The sequence below is a fragment of the Daphnia pulicaria genome, chromosome 2, assembly GCF_021234035.1.
Source record: "Daphnia pulicaria isolate SC F1-1A chromosome 2, SC_F0-13Bv2, whole genome shotgun sequence".
Taxonomy (NCBI): domain Eukaryota; kingdom Metazoa; phylum Arthropoda; class Branchiopoda; order Diplostraca; family Daphniidae; genus Daphnia; species Daphnia pulicaria.
This window is the reverse complement of record NC_060914.1, coordinates 10,629,102-10,644,994: the sequence shown is the minus strand read 5'-3', so window position 1 is coordinate 10,644,994 and position 15,893 is coordinate 10,629,102. Positions and strand designations below refer to the sequence as shown.

General features: G+C 39.7%; 4 protein-coding genes and 1 long non-coding RNA gene across 5 annotated transcripts; 4 read left to right on the top strand and 1 right to left on the bottom strand.

Moving 5' to 3' along the window:
* Positions 1-4,990: 4,990 nt before the first annotated feature.
* LOC124326888 lies at positions 4,991-5,414 on the bottom strand. The gene is made up of 3 exons (XR_006915935.1): positions 5,366-5,414; positions 5,107-5,310; positions 4,991-5,036 (listed from the first exon to the last, which is right to left on the bottom strand). It is a non-coding gene; the product is annotated as an uncharacterized LOC124326888 (long non-coding RNA).
* Positions 5,415-6,586: 1,172 nt separating this feature from the next.
* LOC124326223 (beta-1,3-galactosyltransferase 5-like) lies at positions 6,587-8,523 on the top strand. The gene is made up of 4 exons (XM_046784936.1): positions 6,587-7,072; positions 7,198-7,894; positions 7,955-8,156; positions 8,228-8,523. The coding sequence occupies exons 1-4, from the start codon at positions 6,914-6,916 to the stop codon at positions 8,451-8,453; spliced, it is 1,284 nt and encodes a 427-aa protein (XP_046640892.1). The 5' UTR covers positions 6,587-6,913; the 3' UTR covers positions 8,454-8,523.
* Positions 8,524-9,389: 866 nt separating this feature from the next.
* Positions 9,390-10,744, top strand: LOC124327724 (alpha-(1,3)-fucosyltransferase C-like). The gene is made up of 3 exons (XM_046786722.1): positions 9,390-9,623; positions 9,698-10,329; positions 10,396-10,744. The coding sequence occupies exons 1-3, from the start codon at positions 9,390-9,392 to the stop codon at positions 10,742-10,744; spliced, it is 1,215 nt and encodes a 404-aa protein (XP_046642678.1).
* Positions 10,745-11,573: 829 nt separating this feature from the next.
* On the top strand, positions 11,574-13,333 carry LOC124326245 (alpha-(1,3)-fucosyltransferase C-like). The gene is made up of 3 exons (XM_046784964.1): positions 11,574-12,193; positions 12,265-12,905; positions 12,975-13,333. Exons 1-3 carry the CDS (start codon positions 11,960-11,962, stop codon positions 13,318-13,320), a joined length of 1,221 nt encoding a protein of 406 aa, XP_046640920.1. The 5' UTR covers positions 11,574-11,959; the 3' UTR covers positions 13,321-13,333.
* A 276-nt stretch (positions 13,334-13,609) lies between these two features.
* LOC124327723 (alpha-(1,3)-fucosyltransferase C-like) lies at positions 13,610-14,857 on the top strand. The gene is made up of 2 exons (XM_046786721.1): positions 13,610-13,652; positions 13,698-14,857. The coding sequence occupies exons 1-2, from the start codon at positions 13,610-13,612 to the stop codon at positions 14,855-14,857; spliced, it is 1,203 nt and encodes a 400-aa protein (XP_046642677.1).
* Positions 14,858-15,893: the final 1,036 nt, after the last annotated feature.

Sequence of the window (15,893 nt, the reverse complement as noted above, 5' to 3'; positions counted from 1 at the left end):
AGAAACAAAACAACATCTCAAACCGCATCCGTTTCTTGGTCCAAGACGTTTGCGACTTACGAAAACGCAATTGGCTACCTCGAAATGAGCCCAGCATTACCAACAAAGTCGAAAATAGAAAAACAAAAAGTGCTGACGAGCCAGCAGTTCCGTCCACCCAAATCACCAAATCGCCGACAAAAGACTTTGGCAGTGAATCACAGTCTCAGCAACTCCAGGGCAAAACTCTGCTGACTACCGAAGTGACCTGTGACGACACATGTGGTTTTGAGCTCGACATGCAAATGATTCAAACGTTTTCAAAGCAACTCGGACCTCTGTACATTTCTAAGGAACAAAAAGTAATCACTAGTGACGAAACATGCGGCTTCGAACTGGATCTGGAATTTATGAACGGCGTTTCAAAGCAACTGCCCTTCAGGCCATTTTTCATCCCGGAACGTGACCAAACCAAACCGCCTGTTTCAGCCGCCCCTGCCGAACCAAAAGTGCAATTCGCATCTAGCGACATTCGCTATAAGAATAAACCCATGAATGGGTACACGGTGACGAGTGTCGACGGTATAGAAACAATTTTCAAGTCCGAGAGTCTTGCGCCAAGAACTCAGCAACTGATTGCAGAAGAGAAAAACAGAAATCTCGGGCCGTCGGCTGCATCAAGCGAACTAAAAAATAAAGAAATCACCAAGACGATTTCACCCCCAATCAAAGTCACTAAAATTACTAAAACAGGTCAAACAGACTCGACAAAAAATTCTCCAACAGGCCTCGTACTATCTGAAAAAGAAGTTAAACGGCCAACGGAAAAGTCTTCAACAACTGCGTCACCCGATTTTGTGATTTTGTCATCCGTGAAACAAGAAGTAAACTATGACGAGATTGTCGTGACTGGAATTCAGAATTCAGACTGCGGACGAGTCATCGGACGAACTGGATCCAACATTAAGAGATTGCAAGAGCAGTATGGAGTGAAGTTAAGTTTCTTCGAAGATAATCTGTATATTACCGAAGGAGATGCCGAGGGACGCAGGGCCGCCTGTAGCGACGTGATTGAACATTTGCCTGTGACGATCGAATGCCGGAACTTGGGTGTCACAAAGAAGGTTTACTCAACCACTTACTTTAAACAATTAAATTTACATCACAACGTGCGCATTTGTCGTCCATCTCCACAAAACCAATTCCTTATCATTTCGGGGACTTTAGACAGGTGCCGGACAGTGTACCAAAAACTACTGCAAGCCGGATCCCGGTAGCTGTCTTTATTTTTTTTTAAATTTAAGTTAAATGTTAAATAATGCTGAACAGTCTTGCCATCGGTAGTTGTTAGCTTGCGGCCAACATGTGGAGGAGCGGCGGATAAGTTAAAGTCTAAGATTCCAGTACGGCCGACGAGATGCTCAGCAGAACGTAAAGCTTTCAATAAAGTTTCCCATCTTCAGAAATCTAATGGCTCCTCTTGCGGATTGGCATGCAACTGCCGAATTTCGCCACCATCAATTGGGTCAAGTCGTGGACGAAATTTTGTCAAATAAGGAAAGGAAAAAACAAAAAACAAAAAAACTCACAAAAGCCCCAAAAACAAACAAACAAAAACAACAAAAGAAAAAAAAAAGTCCCAAAATTAACCAAAAACAAACAAACAAAAACCAAAAAAAAAAAAAAATTAACTTTTTCTGTGTCTTTCTTCTTTCTCCCTTGCAACTTTTTACCTTCCATTTGTTTTCACTAATTCTTCGCTTTCATTTTCTTCTTTTTTCACAATCGGGTCGTCTATGGGGAAATCATTGTGGGTGGGAACTGTTACTTAATAGCAAGAAGGTCGGTTAAATGTGCAATTAGAAATTTTGGCAGGTGCACGTTGTTCTTATCGACATTCCTTTCGTGGATCTGTGGTAGTTTTTCATTCCTCGACGAGATTGGATATCAATTGAAAATAACCTACATTGGATAATGTGTGCATTAATAATGATTACATCAAACAGGTACCGGGATGATCGAGTGATGGTGACGTCATAGGATGGACGGAAGAACCTATTTACTGGGGACCTCTCTGTCTTTAAAATGACTCACGTTGGGTGAATTCGCACGCAATAGTCTAATCGATTAATCAATTCTTTCATGTTTTAGGAAACGAGTGATTTTAGCTTTAGCATTTTTATTTTAAGCATCGTTATTCCATCCAGCTTATTGAAGCACGATTTTGTGACCGGTTTATGTTTCCCTGAAGCGATGGTGAGGACCGAAGAGGGCCGTTGGCGAGGAAAGAAGAGGCCCGATGGCGAGGACCGAAGAGGATCGATGGCGTGAACCGAAGAGGACCGAAGAGGACCGAAGAGGACCGAAGAGGACCGAAGAGGACCGAAGAGGACCGAAGAGGACCGAAGAGGACCGATGGCGTTACTACCCACAAGAAGAAAAACATAAACCGGAAATGATTTTGTGACTGAGATAGTTGGTGAATCTCGATGTTTTCATAATCATGTTTCTGCTAATAATCATTTTGTTTCCGAAAAATATTGAAGGATTGATAGTCGGTTATTCTAGAACGTGTGAATTTTATAACCAACGTTTGAGTTCATTTTTTAGGCAGGACGGCTTCAGTTTTTAGGTTCCCGTTCCCCCTTTGACGTAACCATCATCTCGGCTCAAACTGGGACCTGTTTGAATGAATCATTACTAATGCACACATTATCCAATGTAGGTTATTTTCAATTGATATCCAATCTCGTCGAGGAATGAAAAACTACCACAAATCCACGAAGATAATGTCGATAAGAACAACGTGCACCTGCCAAAATTTCTAATTGCACTTTTAACCGACCTTCCTGCTATTCAACAACAGTTTCCACCCAAGTGATTTCTCCCTCTAGACTCTCATCTGATTGCTTTTCTTTTTTCCTTTTCCCCTTTTTTCTCGCCATTTTCTTCTCTTCTTTCGCTTCCTCTTCGTGTGAATGAATGGAGTCTGAATTGGATGAATGTGTGTGTGAAAATGAGTGTGCCTGCTGATTTGAATTAATATGTCTCAATAAAATATCTGAAACTAAAACCACCATTTGATTGTGTTTTTATTACTTAGCATTAGCAACATTTAGATTGTCATTTTTATTAATCGTACACGGAAATTTCAAAATAAAAGGCAAACAATGTTTTCTATGAAAAACATTTCGGGAAAACCGTTTATGGCCGACAAAATTAAGGTTAGGTTAGGTTCAGAAAAATACTGGTAGCTGATTTTGTTCACGGAGCCGAAAGGGCAATTAACAATTTATGCTTTAATTCTTCTATTTTAAGTACCATCTTTTTCTCAAGGTTTCATAAAAAGTTACTTTATTTCGCATTGCATTAATAAGAAAAAATTTAATAACATTCAATTTTGTCTCTAGAAAACTTACTTTTTTAGAAAATAAAATTGAATTTTAATCTTGTCGTTTCTTTACATAAATGCGGTAGCTAATAGGAACAACGCTGCTGACGTATACTTCCTTATTCTCGTACAATTTCATTCAACCGAAAAGTCATAATGGAATTGCCAAAGTCCATATAGCACATTATATTTTCTTCCTTTCCATTTTCCTATTGTTCGATTATTCATAGGTCATGACGATTGACTTTGGGAATGACGCATTCTATTCTAAACAGCGAACTGTTGCCATTGCGAGATCATTACGCGCGCTCTTTAAAAACGCATTCACTAATCGATTGTCGGCACGCAATGACTTTTGCTTACCCTCCCACATTTGTTCTTCGAGGCACTTTTCAATTGACTCGCTTTCACAAAAAATTCGTAAGCTCATAAACCGTCTATGAAATGAACTTGAACTAAGACAGCGGCGGCCGTCTCCATTTGTGGCAATGCAAGGGTGTCGATCATTGTTGTCTAAAATAAAGTGGTAACTGAATAAAAATATTAAATAACAAAAAGGCTTATCCTAATGGAGCCAACTCGTGTTGGTCGTATGTGCCAAGCCCAAGCGCATACCAGATTAAATTCTTAACCGACGATTCGAAACGGTGTGAATTTTGAATTTTCAAGAAATCGTTTTAAGCTCGGATTCTCATTAATTTAAAATTCATAAAATCTACTTTTTAAAACTAAATTAAACCAATGCAGGAATGGAAATTGAATTCAAACGTGTCTGGGTGCTCTGCTGCTGCCGATAGCTTTTGTAACCCATTTTTTGTCCTTGTTCCTCGAATTAGATAAACGGATAACATAATGAAATGAAGCAAATGGTATGTTTATTACCTAATTGAAGATTGGTCCGATTCAGGGAAGTCCCGAAAACTACTGGATTCTAGAAGATGGAAGCGACGCGATGTTACCCACTTGGTCAAAAGGGTAAACAAAAAATAAATATACTGACACTTCTTATATATTGATTTATCAAATTATTATGACAATAACTGAAATTCTTTTAGTCTTTAAAATTATAAATATTTCATAGGTTTCAATCTGTAAATGAGCTAAAAAATGTTTAGTCAAAAAGTTAGTCAATTAACGACCAATTTAATGGCTTATAGGAGAGAAGTTTGCTTTGATGCTGTTTGCTATAAAAAGACTAACGGACGTTGAATGTCACTGAATTTCTTCGACCTTCACGTTTACACTTGAATCAGTCTTGTCAACGGTAGTGTTATTTTTTCATTGGCCTTTGGACGCAAGTAAAAAATATTAAAAAGGAAGTAGAGGAATCCAGTGAGGAAAGCGATGACTCCCAAAATGCGGAAAACCACTCGCTTGCCGAACGCTCCGATCAGGACTCCGCCGACCGAGCTTCCGATTCCAGTCCCTAAATCACCCAACATCAATTACTAAATTAATAAAGTCGATAATCCTTAAATTTCTTCATTTGGAGTCTTGACAGACCTAGTCCGAAGTAGGTCGCTGAAATCAATCCTTGAATGAAAGTTGCAGTGGACGTCGTCCCCAGTTGGGTGGCATAGATCATAAAAGATGTCAGGGACAGCATTAATGGCTTCAATAGACTCGTATATGAGACACAAGTTCGGGTCGGTGATGTACGAATATCCTTGGGTATAAGACTCAGTTGGGTTTGAAATACAACAGATTAAACTCAATAGAATAAAATCAAAACATACCTATTAGACGTATGACGAAGGTAAAAAGGCTAAAGACGAGGACGTTGGGAATACTAAATTTACGCAAAATGGTATCCGATAACAGAAGCAATGGAATCGCTGTTAAACAAGAGATAGTGACCGACAGCCCCATTAATGACCTGGTCCCACCAATTTCTTCCAAAAATAAGAACAAGTAATTTCCCGTGCACCCCACCAAGAATCCTGTATAAAGAATGTTTAGCTAGTTGCTGTGTTAGCGGTTCTCAAACATTTTTACCTGAGGCTACGCAAACGGCAAGTAGAACATCCAGCTCGATGTTTTTTCAGCAGAGATATCACATTTTTCATCAGCTTTTCCGCTGGAGGTTTAAAATTGAGGTCAATCGTTAACATTCCAAAAGCTGCAATACCAAATAAACCAGCAAATAGAAAGAACGCCGGCCTGTTGAGAGAAATTAGATGAAATTGTGCCTTCTTCTACAAAATATAGAATATGTTACCGCCTAATACCGGAAATTTGTTTTATTTTCATTTGTACTTAAATGGTCCATCAGGGCTCCGGATATTGGTGAAAATATTGCGTACCCAATGAATCCAAACATTTTCTGGAATCCAAAGTCACCACGGACTTCGTTGACTAAAACCAAAGTGGCTCCATTGAATAAAGTGTAAGATCCTATGACGAACACTTCAAAGACGGAACGAAGCAGCAAGTATATCCAGAATGTGAGCTGAGAATTGACGACATCTTCACGGACTTTATCAGAACAAAGGTCGGAGCGGTTGATCTGAACGACGCACTGAGAGCGGCACGTACGGTAGGCTAGTGGGTGATCGGGTTGTTTTTCGTTTGATTGTTTTGAGAATACACAGTCTGAAGGAGATTCAGTTTTTCACCATAAGTGCTACATTGGAAGTCGCTAGACTTCTGATCAAACTCGGATCCATCTTCTAAAGCCATCCACAAAACGGGGATCATTCTTTTAATGTTGTAGTCGTTCTGAAATAATTTTAATGCGTTGTTACGATGACGCTCCTCCTCGCGACGCGCGTACCGCGCGTATACAGTAACTTCCTTGGTTCTTTACGAGTAGTAAGGTATAACTCTGAAAAAAAAACGTCTATGCTAAAAATAAAAATGTTGGGTTTCTTATACGTTCAAAGTAAAAAACCAGCGATAAATCTTTAGTGAGCCTTTCATCAAACACGAGTTCGAAGTCTCGGAATGTATCGTCGTCTTTGACAAGCCATCGATTTTGCCTCTATAGAAGATGAAAAAACAGTCAGCAACAAATGGTTTCGCGAGACAGCCCAGACGTTCAACAAAGGTTGCCTAACCGATCCGACAAAATAACCCGACCCGTGTACTGTTTCAGTATTTGAATATTTAACATTTAACGTCTATCACATGAATAATGCCACAATCCCAGAAGCGATGATGATCTTCATTTTAAAATGCAGCTTCAAAATTGTGACTTGTGAAATTGGTATAGCCTATAACTGTGTTTTCTTACAAAATCGGAACATGTTACATTTTATCAAAATAGTAATTGATTCTTGCATTTTTTTTTTAATTTGAAAAAACTTCATAAAATGAATTTTACTACAAATAGGAATACTTTTTGTTGGATGCACTAAAGAGTAAAAAGCAAGTTATAAATAGTTCAACGAGTTGTAACGGATCGCAACAAAACGTGGGATGGCTCAGTGTGGAGCGAAGCGTCAACACTTTCTATACCGTCACGTAAAAAAAAATAGCTAAATATTCAGTGTGTTATTTGGTTGAGCCTAGAAAAGTTGCACAAGTAAGACGTTCTTCATCAATATGAATAACGAATCCTATTTCCGTGTAAAACATTTGAAGATATTACGGAAACAAAAGTTCAATGCCCAACACAGTGTCTTGGGGTTGTTGTTTTTCACGAGCAGTGTTTGTTATTTCTTCTTTATCAGCAGCCAGTCGACGAACGTGTTTCACCAACAGGTTGTTGTTTTCTAACAATTTTCAACACGTTACCTTCCCTTTGTTTCTATAGTCATTCGTGAAATAGATCTAACTGCTTAATTGCTGAGGTTTCCAAACTACACCGATTACATTCTCTGTTTTAGAATTCCAACAAATCAAATGCTGGTGAAATAACCATCGATCGAGGTCTGTACGACTACCTGGCGTTCCATTTACGCGACACTCCGTACGACGGCGTCGCTAATTACACTCGATTCATGATAACCGCCTTGGGTTTAAAAGGATTGCATGGCGTCGAACCCCTGGTCGCCGGCATGGGACTAGTTATCAACGATATTACCTCGTTCAAGTATCCGCTCAGTATCAGCCCTTGTCGCCAGCAGGACACAGCCGGAAATGCAAACAGTCGCAGCCTTTTGATATCCATCATTTCCGCTCCGGATAACTTTGAGAAACGTCAAACGATTCGTCGGACGTGGTCGAACCATTTGACCAATCAGACCAACATTCACAGACTATTAGAAATTGTCGGATTCGGTTTCGTAATAGGCTTAACAAACAATTCTTTGGTTCAGCAAAAGATTGAAGAGGAAAGTGAGAGATATGGTGACATTTTGAAAATCAACGTTATTGACAAGTACGTTAAGTTGTCAGTTAAAGTGGCGGGTCTCATCAACTGGGTCAGCGCTTATTGTCAACGAGTGGATTTCGTACTGAAGGTGGACGACGACGTCTACGTGAACGTTCATAATTTGGCTACGGTTCTCCACTCTCTTCCGCCATCCGAACGCAGCGTCTACGGCCACACTGCCGGAGGAAATCATCCGTCCCGAACCGAAGGTATTAATGACATTTACGTGAAAATTAAAAATAAAATGTACACATTTGATTTCAAATCAGGTAAATGGGCAACAAGCTTTGAAAATTGGCCGTGGTACCAATTTCCGACGTATTTTCAAGGAGCGGGAATCGTCATCGCCGGTAGTGCCGTTCGTTCGCTACTCTCGGCCATCCAAACCACGCCTTATTTCATTTGGGACGACATGTATCTCATTGGACTCTGCGCTGTCAAAGCTGGGCTAAAAATCCGCACATCCAACCGGTAACCATCCTGAAAATTATTTACCGAGATGTGTTGACATAAAAATTCTACTATCTCTTTTGACGGTTAAGAATTTTCTTCGATGTGCCGGAAAATTATGCTGATCCGTGCTTCGTGCACTTTGCAGTGATGTGGTCAACCCAGTCGGCAGATTGGATGCGCTCGTCGAACAAAGTTTGCCAGAATTATTACCGCAATCCTAGAGCCGCTTATTGCGTCGTCGACAACCAAATTCAACTTGTGAATGGCCCGGCCTCTGCGTCTGAATTTTCCTTCGGTTTTCTTGACCACAACTGATAATAAGTATCACGAGTTGAGAAATCACCGAAGGTAAAAATACTCGAGAAAGTGAACATCGCAATTATTTGAAAATGCTGTGTTGCTATTAAGCGCGCAATAAACCAACAAATTGAATTTAAATTTCAACTAGGAATTTTTTTGTTTTCGAATAGTATAGTTTATGGCAATAGTCAATAGTGTAATTTGCATCAACAAATACCGTATGGTCGAGATGAAGGAGATAAAAATTCTTGAATAACGATAAAATTCAGCATTGGATGCGTATTATACGCTTGTACCGTAACACCTTTCGTTATTTACAAGATACTACCGGTAGCAAAGTTGTTGATTGTTTTGTTTTTTTAACTTTAAGGAAAAAAAAAAGATGCCAAAAATAGAAATACTTTAGGTGTCTTGCATGCGCAAAGTCAAATAAGTATAAGTTGTTATAAAAAGATACAAGTACTTTAGACTGCGGACAACGCGCGACGAAACGGACCGCAACGAAACGGGGGATGGATCAGTGGAGCGAAGTGTTTTACACCAGACAGTATAAGGAGTGCATATGCATCCTTATTCAGTCAACGATGTTGTTACTCTTCAACTACCGAAATAGAAAAGTTCCGTACGTATACTAATAATTGTCGCTGATAATACGATAAAATAGTGTTGGCAATATGGTCACCATCATGAATGGGGCGGCATTTTCGATGGTGATTAAGTTCTTCAGCTAAACAAAACAAAAACTAATCCGCCCCTTATCAGAAGGCAAGGGCGTCTTTCAAAATCGAAAACACAACTTGCTCGATGGTGGGCAACGGCAGACTTGCTGAGACAATTGTCTGTCGTTCATTCGCTGAATTTGAATCCTTACTTAGTAAAGTGAAACTACTACAACACGTGATAACAACATTTGAACACATTATTGAATAACATTGAAAATCAATAGCGAAAATGTGTCAAATTGGCCGTAAGAAACTCCTTTGCTTCCTCGTGACGGGCTTCCTGTTCAAAATTGGATTGCAGTTCTACTTGGACGGCCCAAAGCAAATTGCTGATGTGGATCAACCAACACCGAAATCGGCCAATAATGTTATCAACGAGCGCTATCAATTATTTGAGAGTTATTTCCACGATTCTTTTTCGGATATTGACCCACCATTCAAGCGGATACTATTTTGGAATGACGTAAATTTAACTGAATTTTTAAGTAACCTAACTATTCATGCTATCTTTAAAAACAATCTCATTTTTAACTTTAGGCTTATGGGGGCAAGGATTACGGAATTGGGATCGGCCGTGATGTCATGAAGAAATCAGGATGCCCAGTCTGGCAGTGTGAAACTTCGGATAACCGCAGTGACGTCCTGGAATACGACGCCATAGTGTTTCACCTTCGCTCCTGGACAATTAATGACTTGCCGGACCGTAGATCACAAAATCAGCGCTATGTATTCTGGAGCTTGGAATCGGCTGCGTGGCTTATGTATGCCGACACGACTAGAATGGCGAATTTCTTCAACTGGACCATGACGTACCGTTGGGACTCAGATATCATGGGTCCTTATGGTTACATTGCACCAACTGGAGACGTTCCTCTACATCCCAGTGAAGATGAAATAAAATTCTATTTGTCTAAACCCACACCAGTCAACTACGCCAAGGGTAAAACAAAAATGGCCGCTTGGTTTGTTTCAAACTGTAACCCTCTGAGCAGTCGGAATGAGATGGTCAAAATTCTTCAAAAATATATTGACGTCGATGTGTACGGTAACTGTGGGACGATGACGTGTCCTAGGGAGTCCAGTGCGAGTTGTCAAGAAACGGCAGCCAAGAAATACAAGTTTTATTTGTCCCTAGAAAATTCGCTTTGCCGAGATTACATCACTGAAAAGTATGAAAATATGCTGATCGGTTCATTCCAATCAATGGCCATTTTCTTATTTTATTTCACTGTCAGGTTCTTCGGCATGATGCACCACCCGATAATACCGATCGTTTTCAGCCTTCACGAAGACCACGAATTAATAGCTCCGACGCATTCGTTCATCAACGCCGCCAAATTTGAAAACATGAATAAACTGGCTGATTATCTGATCATGCTCGACAACAACGACACGCTGTACAACGAATATTTTTGGTGGAAGCCTCATTTCCAAGTGCGCGACAGCCCAAAGTACACTAGTAAAGGAATGTGCCATTTATGTGCTGCTCTCCATAATACGACAATGCCAATGAAATTCTATCCCAGCATGACCGACTGGTGGGAAAAACAATCAACATGCATATTTTTTCCGCAAATCGCATAAATATGTTATATTCCATGCTTGTAATGAATTGACATAATCTAATAAATTGTCGAATTTGGATTGACTAAATTTTTGAATTTATTTTAAAAGATTATGAACGTTAGTGCGTATTGAAAACCCACACTGAAATGATTTTTGAATGCAAAGAGGCTGAAATGTTACGCACGGTAATTAAACGACGAGTAAAACCTTCAGCTATTATCCTGCTTTGTCACCAACTTTTCTTTCAAATTTCAAAAGTAACAACAAAAAGAATAAATTTATCTCTTGCAAATAGCTTGGAAAAAAAAATAATAAAAAAAGTTCTAAGTAAAAAAAGGAATATTTGGAAAGGACATTCTATCAGTTTGATTTTAATCCAGATTGATTTCATTTTGCTATAATATGAAATGAGGACTTTACTAGCACGCCCACAATTTTGGAGGGAGATCAAGCGTTTTACGTCTCGCCTTTTTTCTCTTTGAACAAGGTAAAGGAACTCGAGTACAATATCCGGCAAAAGATAAAACCGAGAGAACGGTAAAGGACATAATAAAGAATCATACACGCGGAGTTGTATGGTTCAGTCGAAGATCCTTCCGATCAAATATGTTGTCTTTCTCGAACGGCAGTTTTCCCATGGGTTTTCCCAAGGTTTTTTTTGCACGCTCAAAGTCAAATAAGCAAGTTATAAATAGACAAAAGTACTGTAGACTGCGGACAATGCGACGTAATGAATCGAAACGAAACGTGGGATGGATCAGTGAAGTGAATTGTTTACACCAGAGAGGACAATAGGAGTGCAAGTGCAGTCTTATTCAGCCAACGATATTTTTACTCTTTAGAAACCGCGAAATATAAAAGTGAATGTGATCCCTGTGGTCTTACACACATTAAAGTATTTTTGACAATATGATGTAGTGGCATCATAAATATCAGAAATACGTAGCTACACCTTCATAAATGTGGTGGCCAAGTTCTTTAGAGAAGCGAAACGCGGCGAAACGAAAACCAATCCGCCACCATCCAAACCCTTTATCAGACGGCAGTGGATTTCTTGATGGCGACAGTAGGGACACAACTTGCTAGTTAGTGGTCAACAGCAGACTTGCTACATTTATATCTGAATTTGAATTTTTGAAATAAAAAAATTAGCAGTTTTTTTTCAGTTGTGCAGTTAACAACGTAACGAATAGAGTGAACTATTGAACGTGATAAGATAATTGGGTAGCGAAAATGTTCCAAATTGGTCATCAGAAAGTTACTTGTTTAATCGTGACGGCTTTCCTGTTAAAAATTGGACTGCAGTTCTACTTGGACGACACAAAGCAAATTGTTGACGTGGATCAACCAACATCGAAATCGGCCAATAACGTCATCAACGAGCGCTATCAAATATTTGAGAGTTATTTCCGCGATTCCCTTTCGGATATTGACCCACCATTCAAGCGGATACTATTTTGGAATGATGTGATCTAACGAATTATCAAGTAACCTAACTCTTCATTGTTACCTTTAAAAACAATATCATTTTACTTTAGGTTTATGGGAGCAAAGATTACGGAATTGGCATCGGCCGCGACGCCATGAAGAAATCAGGATGCCCAGTTTGGCAGTGTGAAACTTCGGATAACCGAAGTGACGTCATGGAATACGACGCCGTGGTGTTTCACCTTCGCACCTGGACAATTAATGACCTGCCAGAACGTAGATCACAAAATCAGCGCTACGTTCTTTGGAGCTTGGAATCGGCTGCGTGGTTCGCCGATACGATCCGAATGACGAATTTCTTCAACTGGACCATGACTTACCGTTGGGACTCGGATATCGTAGGTCCTTACGGTTACATAGTACCAACTGGAGACGTCGCTCTTCATCCCAGTGAAGACGAAATGAAATTCTATTTGTCTAAACCTACACCAGTCAACTACGCCAAGGGAAAAACGAAAATGGCTGCTTGGTTTGTTTCAAACTGTAACTCTGCGAGCAGTCGGAATGAGATGGTCAAAATTCTTCGAAAATATATTGACGTCGATGTGTACGGTAACTGTGAGACATTAAAGTGCCCCAAGGCAGATACTGTGAATGACTCTAGCGAGGATTGTCGACAAATGGCTGCCAATAAATACAAGTTTTATTTGTCCCTAGAAAATTCGCTGTGCCGAGATTACATCACTGAAAAGTATGAAAAAATATGCAGATGTGTTCATTCCAATCAAACGACAATTTTATTATTTTATTTCATTGACAGGTTCTTCGGCATGATGCACCACCCGATAATACCAATCGTTTTCAGCCTTCATGAAGACCACGAATTAATAGCTCCGACGCATTCTTTCATCAACGCCGCCAAATTTGAAAACATGAATAAGCTGGCTGATTATCTGATCATGCTCGACAACAACGACACGCTGTACAACGAATATTTTTGGTGGAAGCCTCATTTCCAAGTGCGCGACAGCCCAAAGTACACTAGTAAAGGAATGTGCCATTTATGTGCTGCTCTCCATAACACGACGATGCCAAGGAAATTCTATCCCAGCATGACCGACTGGTGGGAAAAAGAAATGTGCATTATTTCTCCGCAAATCGCATAAATGTTGTAATTGTATCCTTGTTATTGCTGTACGTTAACTACAATATGATTTAATCAAATTGTCAAGAGTTTAATTCAGGTTGATTTCATTTTGCTAAAAGTTAGGACTTCACCGGCACGCCCTCCATTATAGAGAGAACCCTAAAGCGTTTTACGCCTCTCGCTTTTCTCGGAACAAGGTAAAAGAAAAACCGGATGTGGTTTTCACTATCCGGCAGTAGCTGAAACCGGAAGAATGAAAAAGGACATAAAAATCATACACGCGGAGTTGTCTACTTCAGTCTTAGAAGATGATGTCGTTCATTCGATCACGAATGTTGTCGTTCTCGAACGGCAATTTTTCAATCGTCAAAATTCTAACTTTCTCGTTTGTTTTAGGGTATTTCGTGTTTAGTTATCGTCACTTTAACACTACACCAACAGAAACAACAGAAACAATAGAAATCAAAACAAGTGATCAGCACAAAATCCGTCAGATAAACGAAACGAAAACGATTTTAGTGTGGAATGCTGCGGAACGAGCGGAAGTGCGAATCTTTGGTAAGGGCAAAGACGTATTTGCCAATCAAAACTGCACTTACACTCGATGCGAAATTGTCGATAACCGAATGGAGCGTCCCCTCGAACATTACGACGCAATCGTCGTGGTATTCAATAGCGAATTCACATCTGCCAATCAAGTAAAGATGCCCAGGTTTCAGTACGAGCGAAAGAAAAGTCAACGCCTCGTCTTCTTCACCCAGGAACCTCCCATAGCGCTGCTCCCTCATTACAACATGGGTCAATTAACACATTTTTTCAATTGGACAATGACGTACAGAATGGACGCCGATATTCGTTTACTATACGGCCGGATTATCCCGAAAGAAAAGGCTCCCAGGACGTTAGAAGAGGTGAAACAATTGAGAGAAAAGGCTCATGATTCTATGGTTAAACCACGTCACAACAAGACGAAAACAATCGCCTGGATGGTCACCCATTGCGATACTCACGGTCAAAGAGAAGCTTACATCGAAGAGCTAGTCAAATACATCGACGTCGATGTGTATGGGCCTTGCGGGACCTTGTCTTGTCCTCGTCACAGTATCTACATTTCAGTCCCATCGTGCTATGATTTACTAGAGTCAACCTACAAATTCTACTTGTCATTCGAAAAAACCATTTGTCCAGATTACGTCACTGAAAATTTCTTCAAAACTCTGCGTCGAAACATAGTCCCGATCGTCTACGGAGGAGCCGACTACACCCAACACGCACCGCCCCATTCGTACATCGACGCCCGCAAATTCAAACCGAAAGAGTTGGCGGGATTTTTAAAAATACTCGACGAAAACGACGACCTCTACAACGAGTATTTCTGGTGGAAAGATTATTATAGCGTGGAGTCCACACTGGAGGAGAGAAGTCGTCACGCCTTTTGTGATTTGTGTCAAAAACTGCACGAGGCCAAAGATGGTGACTACCAATCTTATCCGGATATGGATTCTCAATGGGGCAATGGCAACCAATGTCAAACGTTTTATCCTACTTGGCTTTAATAAAATGTTGAAAAATAAAAATAATAAACTGTTTTGATGGCGTCAAGACGTCAGTAAGCACAGCATATTAAAGGATTGTCAAACCATAGTAAAATTTAAAAAAAAATTTACTAATAGTTTGCCATCCTTTTATTAAGTTTTATGTGTAAACTAATAACTACATGTAAAATAAAATATACTTTAAAAAGAAAAGAGAGCTTTAATTGTTTTTTAAAATATTTAGGAAATTATTAATCGCTACTTTTTTTAAACCAATTTTGAGCTTTGAAAAAAACTTAATAACGCTAAAAGGAGAAATACTTTTAGTTGTTGATCCACCTTTAAAGCCCAAAAACAAGACTGTTATAAATTGTTGGGTGGTTACACAGTGCGTAACGGATCGCAACGAAACAGCGGAGGTGGCTTAATGGAGGGAAACGTTCACACCAGAGGTTAAAGAGTCCATAACTGCACCCACCCCGATTCAATTAATAATATCACATTCCTATTTACCGACAAAATGACAAAAGTGTTCCCTATGGTCCTGGCTGCGGGTCCCTTGGTACGAATCAGACAAATAAGAAAAAACAGGTCCGATTTCCGCTCCCAATTTTACACTATCCGGAAATACTCGCTAAAAGCGTAGAGAACCGAAACACTTTAAAGAATCGTACACGTTGGTTACTTCAGGTATTCAAAAAAGTTAAGTTGTTTCAAAAATGTTGTCGTCGTTTCGGCCAAAAATGTTGTTGCTCTTATGGCTAAATTTGTTCTTTCATCCATAAAAGATATTGTCGTTTTTTGAACAGGAGGATTTCACACAGAAAAGCTTTGACTTTGTCGTTTGTTGCAGGTTATTAAGTGCTCATCTAACTGCAGTTGAACACTAACCTGACCCAAGATCGCCAAAGTTTCAGCACATATTCCGTCGCATATCCGAAACGAAAAGGATTTTAGTGTGAAACAGTGCGGATCGAGCGGAAGTTCGAGTTTTCGGCATGGGCAATGTCGTTTTTGCCAATCAAAATCGTCAAAAGAGGTTAAACAATTAAGAGAA